Source organism: Mandrillus leucophaeus, unplaced genomic scaffold (assembly GCF_000951045.1).
Source record: "Mandrillus leucophaeus isolate KB7577 unplaced genomic scaffold, Mleu.le_1.0 Scaffold453, whole genome shotgun sequence".
NCBI lineage: Eukaryota > Metazoa > Chordata > Mammalia > Primates > Cercopithecidae > Mandrillus > Mandrillus leucophaeus.
The window spans coordinates 59,264-68,113 of NW_012104843.1; the positions used below are offsets into that span (position 1 = coordinate 59,264).

At 39.9% G+C, this 8,850-nt stretch overlaps 1 protein-coding gene across 2 annotated transcripts in view; it reads left to right on the plus strand.

Annotated features, from left to right (window-relative positions):
* ARHGAP28 (Rho GTPase activating protein 28) overlaps positions 1–8,536 on the plus strand; it is a 59,915-nt gene extending 51,379 nt beyond the window's left edge. For both annotated transcript variants that reach the window (XM_011994355.1, XM_011994356.1), the window contains 2 exons: positions 5,323–5,387; positions 8,358–8,536. In XM_011994355.1, coding sequence (XP_011849745.1) covers positions 5,323–5,387; positions 8,358–8,452 — 160 coding nt within the window. In that variant the 3' untranslated portion in view covers positions 8,453–8,536. The remainder of the gene's footprint in view (positions 1–5,322; positions 5,388–8,357) is intronic.
* Positions 8,537–8,850: the final 314 nt, after the last annotated feature.

Sequence of the window (8,850 nt, forward strand, 5' to 3'; positions counted from 1 at the left end):
GCCAGTCACAAGAGGATAAACACTATATGACTCCACTTAGTTATGGTCAGAATCATAGAGACAGAATAGAATGGTGGTTGCTAGGGCCTAAGAGGGAGGGGAAATGGGGAATTATTGTTTAATAGGCATACAGTTTCAGTTTTACAGATAAAACGAGTTCTGAAAACAGATGCTGGTTATGGTTGTTCAACATTATGAATGTATTTAATACCACTGAACTATACACTTAAAAATTGCTAATATAATATATTTTGTTATATGTATTTTACCATGATAGAAATATAAAAACTTTTAAAGGAATAAATATCATTAATTTTTAAGTGTGAGGATAAAAACTAATAAAAGTACATATCATTTATTAGTAAAACATCAATATCAGTAAACTGCAATAAGTTACACATGTTCTGTAATATCCAGAGAAACCACAAAGCCATACAAAGCAATATACTAAAAAATTCTATAAATAAAACAAGATAGAATCCAGAAAGATAGGCTGAGCACGATGACTCATGCCTGTAATTCCAGCACTTTGGGAGGCTGAGGTGGGTGGATCACGAGGTCAGGAGTTCGAGATCAGCCTGGCCAACAGTGAAATGCCGTCTCTACTAAAAATACAAAAATGAGCCAGGCATGGTGGCAGTCACCTGTCATCTCAGCTACTCAGGTGTCTGAGGCAAGAGAATCACTTGAACCCGGGAGGCAGAGTTTGCAGTGAGCCGAAACCACACCACTGCACTCCAGCCTGGGTGACAGAGTGAGACTCTGTCTCAAAAATGAATACATAAATAAAATTTTAAAAATAAAATTATGTGGGATGCAACTAAAGCTATGTTGAGAGAAAAATTTATAGCAGTAAATGCTTATGATAGAAATGAAAGATCTCAAATCCACTGTCCAAGTTCCTACCTCTAAAAACTACAAAAATAATAGCAAAATATACCTAAAACAACCTGAAGGAAGAAATTAATAAAGATAAGCAGAAATGAGTGAAATTAAAAACAGGAAAATGATAAAGATCAGTGAAACAAAAAGTTGTTTTAAAAAAGCAATAAAATTGATAAACTCCTAGAAAGACTAACAAAGATAAAGAGATGACACACATCAAGGATATCCAAAGTCAAATGGAGTATCACTGTACAGTACTTCCATTAAAGGGATAAAAAGGATTACTGTAACAACTTCACAGCTAATAAATTCAAAACTTAGAATGTACCAATTCCTCGAAAAACACTAATTACCAAAATACAACCAAAATGAAATTGACTAGCTGAATAGTGCTATAGCCATTAAAGAAATTGAATCTATAATTTTAAAGTTTTTAAAATCTGGAAGCCCAGATGGTTTTGCTGGAGAAAACTAGCAAATGTTTAAAGAATTAAGAGTAATCTAGAACAATCTTTTCTAGAAAATAGAAGAGGGAGGAATACTCCCTAACTCATTTTATGAAGCTTGTATTCATACCCTAATACCAAAAAATAAAAATTATATTAAAAAAAACAAACACAAGCCCTAGAGACCAATATCTCATAAATTTAGATTTTAAAAATTATCAGCGAAATAACAAATCTAACCTAGCATTTATTAAAAGAATTATATACCATAAACCAACGGATTTTTTTCAGGCATGCAAGGTTGATTTAACATTAAAAAATCAATCAATGTAATTAGTCATATCAACAGGAGAAAAACCATACAGTCATCTCAATTGATACAGAAAAAAAGCCTTTGACAAAATCCAGCACCGAGTCATGATAAAAACTCTCAGAAAACTAGAAAAAGAGGAGAACTTACTCAACCTGATAAAGATGATCTACAAAACCTACAGCTAACGTCATACTTAACAATGAAAGATTGAATACTTTCCCTCTAAGAGCAAGAATAAGGATGCCCACTTTCATCAATCTCTTTCAACATGCTTCTGGAATATTAAGTCACTGCAGTAAGGCAAAGAAAAGAAAAGGCACACAGGTTATAAAGGAAGAAATAAAATCATCTCTATTTGCAGATGACCTGAATATCTACATTAAAAATTTCATAAAATAAAAACTTAAAAAGACCTAGAACTAATAAGTCAGTTCAGTAAGATCACAGGATACAAGATTAACACACAAAAATCAGTCACACTGGAATACTGGAATACATTTTAAATGTGGAAACCGAATTTAAAACCAAAAGTAAAAACACAATACCCTTTACAGTCACTCTAAAAATAAATACTTAAGCATGAACTTAAGTAAACCTTCACAGGATCTATACGTTGAAAATTACAAAATGCTGGTGAAAGAAATTAAAGAAGACCTAAAGAAATGGAGAGACATACCATTTTCATGGATTGGAAGATAACACAGTAAAGATATCAGTTCTCCCCAAATTGATCTATGGGTTTAATGCAATTCCTGTCAAAATTCCAGCAAGTTACTTTGTAAACATGCACAAGCTTATTCTAAAAATATATATGGAAAAGCGCAGGTGCTAGAATAAAATGATAGTGAAAAAGAAGAACAAAGTAGGAGGAATCACTTTACTAGATATTAAGGCTGATTATATAAAAGGTAGAGTAATCAAGATAGTATGGTGCCGGTGGAGGGATAGACACTTAGATCAATGGAATAGAATAGAGAACCCAGAAACTGACCTACACAAATAGGCCCATCTGATTTTTAAAAGATTTTTATTGTAAACTGTATGTAACATAAAAGTCTGTTTTAACCATTTCAAAGGGACAGTTCAGCGGCACTAAGTACATTCACATTGTTGTGCGACCATCACCATCATTCATACCCAAAATCTTTTTTATCATCCCACACGGAGACTCTATCCCCATTCACCCTGCCTTTAGCCACTGGCAACCATTCTTCTCCTTTCTGTCTCTGAATTTGGCTATTCCAGCAACTGATTTTGAGAAAAGTACAAAAGCAATTCGATGGAGGAAGCCTTTTCAGTAAATGGTGTTGAAGCAATGGACGTCCATAGGCAAAAAATAAATAAACCTCAATCTAAACCTCACACCTATTCAAAAATTAACTCAAAACGGATCACAGACTTAAGTGTGTAGTGTAAAACTATAAAACCCTTAGAAAATAATGTAGGAGAAAATATTTGTGATCTAAAACTAAAGAGTTCTTAGAGCTTGACATCAAAAATGTGACCCATAAGAAATAAAATTGATAAATTAGACTTCATCAAAATGGAAAACTTACATTCTAAAAGACCATGTGAATAGGATGAAAAGACAAACTAAGGACTGGAATGAACTGTTTGCAAAACCACGTATCCAACAAAGGACTAGTATCTAGAATATATAAATAAAACACTCAAAATTCAACAGTTAAAAAAACAAACAATCCAGTTTGAAAGTGGGCAAAAGACATGAACAGACACTACCAAAGAGATACAGATTACATTTCACCAAAGAGATGAACAAATGGCAACTATGGAAAGATGTTCAACATCGTTGGCCATTATGGAAATGCTAATTAAAACCACAGTTACATATAACTACACACCTGTGAGAATGGCTAAAATAAAAAATACTGACAACACCAAATACTGACAAAGATACAGAGAAACGGGGTCGCTCGTGCATTTCTGGCGGGAATGTCAATAGTGAGTCACTCCATGAAATAGTTTGGCAGTTTCTTAAACTAAATCTCCGGCTGCCATATGACCCAGCATTCACACTCTGGGCATTTATCCCGAAGAAATGAAGAGCATGTTCACACAAAAACCTGTACACAAATGCCGATGGCGGCTTTATTTACACAGTCAAAAACTGGCAAGGTTGGGGGGAAAAAGCCTAGGTGTCCTTCAGCAGGTGAGTGACTACAGAACTGGCTCCTCTATACCGTGGAATACTACTCAGCAATAAAAATGCAGCAACTTGGGTGGATCTCTAGGGATTTATGCCAAGTTGGAGGAAAAAAAAAAAAAAAGCTAGTACAAAAATGTGTCATACTGTATGTTTCCATTTGTTTAACCTTTGTGAAATGACCAATTTATAGAACTGTAGAATAGGGTAGTGCTGCCGGGGTAAGGGATGGGGATAGGGTAGGATGGGGAGGAGGAGTGAATGTGGCTATAAAGGGGCAGCAGGGGGTGCCTCGTGGGGCTGGAAATGTTCTGCATCTTCCCTGAATGGGTGTCAACATTCTGGTCGTGATACTGCACTAGAGTTTTATGAGATGTTGCTATCGAGAGAAATCGGTGTAGGGTGCGCAGGATGCGCTTTTATTATTTCTTACAACTACGTGTGAATCTACAGCATCTCAAATGAAAGTTCGATTAAACAAAAAAAAACAACAAAAAAAGAGGGCACACTTGCATCTTCCTCACAGTGGAGAGGCCATGACAATTATTGAAGGAACCAAGCTGAAAGTCGCTCCTTGATGGGGATGGAGGTCAGCGATAGTCTTTTAGACTCTTCTAACCCAGCATTCTAGTCTGGGGTGGAAAAATTAAATTGAGGGTAGTTTCCTGTGACTTTATTTTATTTTATTTTATTTATTTTATTTTCAAGATGGAGTTTCGCTCTGTCGCCCAGGCTGGAGTGCAATGGCGTGATCACCACCCACTGCAACCTCCTCTTACCGGGTTCAAGCAATTCTCCTGCCTCAGCCTCCCGGGTAGCCGGAACTACAGGCACACGCCACCACGCTCAGCTAATTTTTTGTATTTTTAGTAAAGACGGGGTTTTGCCATGTTAGCCAGGCTGGTCTGGAACTCCTGACCTCAGATGATCCGCCCGCCTCACCCTCCCAAAGTGCTAGAATTACAGGCATGAGCCACCGTGCCCAGCCGTGACTTGCTTTTATTAAGGGGCACAGACTTGCAATGAAGTCAGCCTTAGACACTTTGCAAAGCATGAGGCAAACTGAGAAATGTGACATGGGCTGATAATCCCCTTCAATTTTTTGGCAAATGCAGAAATAAAACCTGACTTCTTTTGGATTGAGAGTAATACGGCCAATGACAAGGCAGTATTAAACATGCAGCTGCTCCGTGGCCAGCCTTGATGTGTCAGTAACAGTAACTACCCTGAAATGGAGCTGGCAGCTGTGGCCTCAGTGGGCTCTATGTGGTGGAGCACTGCGGCTTCCCAACCTGGTGGGTGCAGTCCTGTCCTCCCGGGGCCTCAGCTTCTTGTCTGTGCCAGACAGAAAAACAATTGTTTTTATCATAACTTCAGTCATGATACAGTTTTGTGGGATATATTTCGTCAAGGTAGAATGAAGTATTTTTTGCCTGGTTGTTTAACATGCACTTTTACCTCAGATCAGGATAGAGTGCTAAAATTACATTACTTTCTCTTTTTTTTTTTTTCAGTCATGGTTCATCAGAATGTATTAAGATTCAGAACCAAAGGTTATATGAAATTGGAGGAAATATAGGTAAGCATACTGTAATAATTTCTACTGCTCAATTCTCTGATTACTCTAAAAGAAATATGTTGATATTATCATAAAGGTATATTTTCTAAATCTCTCAGATAAAAACTAAAAATCAGTAGGTTTCTGATATTTTTATCTCATGTGAGAACAGTTGCACTTTTCTAAAATATTTTCAAAATTTAAATGAGAATATTTTAGTGTTGATATGGAGTAAGCTTGGATCTTTTCCTGTTTTGTTATTATTGTTGTTGTTTTTGTTTTGTTTTGTTTTGTTTTTGAGATGGAACCTTGCTCTGTTGCCCAGGTTGGAATGCATTGGCGTGATCTTGGCTCACTGCAACCTCCACCTCCCAGGTTCCAGTGATTCTCCTGCCTCAGCCTCCCTGGTAGCTGGGATTGCAGGTGCCCACCACCATGCCCAGACAATTATTTTATTTTTAGTAGAGATGGGGTTTCACCATGTTGGCCAGGCTGCTCTCGAACTCCTGACCTCAAGTGATCCGCCTACCTCAGCCTCCCAAAGTGCTGAGGTTACAGGTGTGAGCCCCTGCGCCTCGCTGGCCTGGGTCTTTTCAATAGTGATCCGCCCACCTCAGCCTCCCAAAGTGCTGAGATTACAGGCATGAGCCCCTCTGCCTCACTGGCCTGGGTCTTTTCAATAGTGATCTGCCCACCTCAGCCTCCCAAAGTGCTGAGGTTACAGGTGTGAGCCACCGCGCCTCGCTGGCCTGGGTCTTTTCAATAGTGATCCGCCCACCTCAGCCTCCCAAAGTGCTGAGGTTACAGGTGTGAGCCACCGCGCCTCGCTGGCCTGGGTCTTTTCAATGTGACTTGAAGTTGGAAAGTCTCTCTGGAGACTCGATGCAAAACAAAGCGGAGAAGACTGTAAGAACTTTCGGAGGCATGACACCATTTTGATTAACTTCCCTGTTTTCACTCTCCTCCCAAATTCATTCTTTCTATTTCCCTGGGGGAGCAGGGGAGGAATCAACAAAACTTCCCCGCTTGGTCTGTGAATATCTTCACAGTCCCATGGGCGCTCTGTGCTCCCACTGAGGGCAGCACCTCCTCTCGCCAGCACCCTCCGCTCTCCGACACCATCAACCTTTCCCTCCCAGCTGCAGCATCTCCATCTGCATTTTAAAAACTGGCAATTTCCCTCACCTTTACAAAATTCTTTATTGACCCCCTTTAAGTCTACTCCCGTTTCTCTGTTCCACCTTACAGCAAAAGCTTCTTGAATCAGTGTCTACACTCCAATTTCTTCCTCCTTGTTCTCTCTTGAAGCCACTCCAGGCACGCTCTGTCCCTCAGCACTTACACCAGAATCGCCCTCTTGTCATGGTCACCACACAACTCGTCTGTTTTTAGAACTGCCTGAGTTGATCTTTCCCTCCTTTGAAGAACACTTTCTTCACCTGACTTCAAGGACGTCCTAAGCTTCTGACTGTCTTCCCACTTTTCCTGGCTGTGCTGCTGGAGCCCCTGTGCCCCTTATTTCTTGTCCTCTCAGCCTCTCAAGGTTGGAGAACGGTAGGGTTCAGTCCTCGGAACTCTCCTCTCTTTGCACTTACCTTCCTTGGCGAGCTTGATCCATCTCACTGCTTTAAATCCACCTGTATGTGGATACCCCTGAAATTTCTATCCCACGGGTCCCTTCAAACACTAAACCTGTAAATACAATCACCTGGCAGCCTTGGATTTGGGGCCTCTGCATGTGCTCTTGACTTTTCCCCAGGATGCCCTCCCTCCAGACAGCCTCACTTCTCAGTCCCTGGCCTCTGCCAGGTCTTTGCCAATAAATCAGCTTCTCAGCGAGACCCCCCTTCCTCACACCCTCCCGAACATGCCTTCCATGCTTGGCCTTTCTCTCATGTTCTTATCACCAGCGGACTTACTTGATATTATATGTGTTTGTTAGTTGCCTTATGTTGCTCTTAGAATGTTTTTGACTGATACATGGCTGTAAACCCAGCCCCTGGAATAATGCCTGGCACATGATTAATATTTGGTAAGTGAATGAATCAAACAACCGAGCATGCAGGCAGCTGTTGGTAGTTTTGTTTGAGACTTCAGCATACGTTTCAAGCACACTGCACGTAAAGACTTTCGAATACGTTTGCCCCAGGGAATGTGATCTTTTAGTTGTTACCATTTTGGGATTTCCTACCTATGGGCTTTACATCCGTAGTGAAGAAACAAAATGACCATTCCTAAAACGAACTTGACTTGAATCTTCTCTAGCCCTGGTCAAGTACCTATCTATAAAACCACTGGAGGACATGTATTAGCATATGAATGATGAGTTTATACCTGAAACAAGTTCTTGCCATAGTTTTCTTTTCTTTTTTCTTTTTTTGGAGACAGGATCTCACTCTGTCACCCAGACTGGAGTGCAGTAGTACGATCTTGGCTCACTGCAACCTTGGCCTCCCGGGTTCAAGTGATTCTCCTGCCTCAGCCTCCCCAGTAGCTGGGATTACAGGCACCTGCCACCACACCTGGCTAATTTTTGTATTTTTAATAGACATGGGGTTTCACCATGTTGTCCAGGCTGGTCTCAAATTCCTGACCTCAAGTGATCTGCCCGCCTCAGCCTCCCAAAGTGCTGAAATTACAGGTGTGAGGCACCGCACCCAGCCGTTGCCATAATTTTCTAATTGATGCCATGAAGCAAGGGAACAATTTGCCTGTGATGGTATGTCCGCTTTCTTCCACAATTTCACATGAGATTTATTTGATATACCCATACTTCACAGTCTTAAAGGAAAAAAAAAAAAAAAAAAAAGGAAGGGAGAGAGGGAGAAGAGGGAAGAAGAGTTTGTTAAGAAACCGTAACATATGTCTACTTACTTTGGCCAAGAAAACTATATTAACCTTATTTGAACCTCACAAACACATACACATGTGTGCACACGCACGCACACACACACACAAATGTACACTTATTCTCTGATCTTTTTCTTTTAGGAGAGCATTGCTTGGATCCAGATGCTTATATATTGGATGTATATCGTATAAATCCTCAAGCAGAATGGGTGATTAAGCCCCAACCAAGTTCTTAAAATATCCTCAAGATAGCTGCTATCATGTATTATATGCCAAAAAGATCCTACATTTTGGTAGGGAAAAAACAACACTGTGTTTGACATATTTGTTCCTACAGCCTTCTCAGTATTTCTGGCCCTCCGCAGTGGACATTATCAGCATGAACTATGGAAGGGGCACTGGTTCACCAATTCAGCTGAAGCTTTCTCATGATATTTTTTTTTTTATAAAAGTAAAGGAAAGATGATGTGGTCCTTCCAGAAGAAAGACCAATCTAGAATATGGAACTCTAATCACTTCTAGTATTTCAACTTCCTAGCAGAAATGAACTTGGCCCTAGACCAAGGGATAAGCAATGTTCTTTATGTAGCCAATGCTACCCAACGAAAGAGGTGAAAGAGACCATTTTTATCCT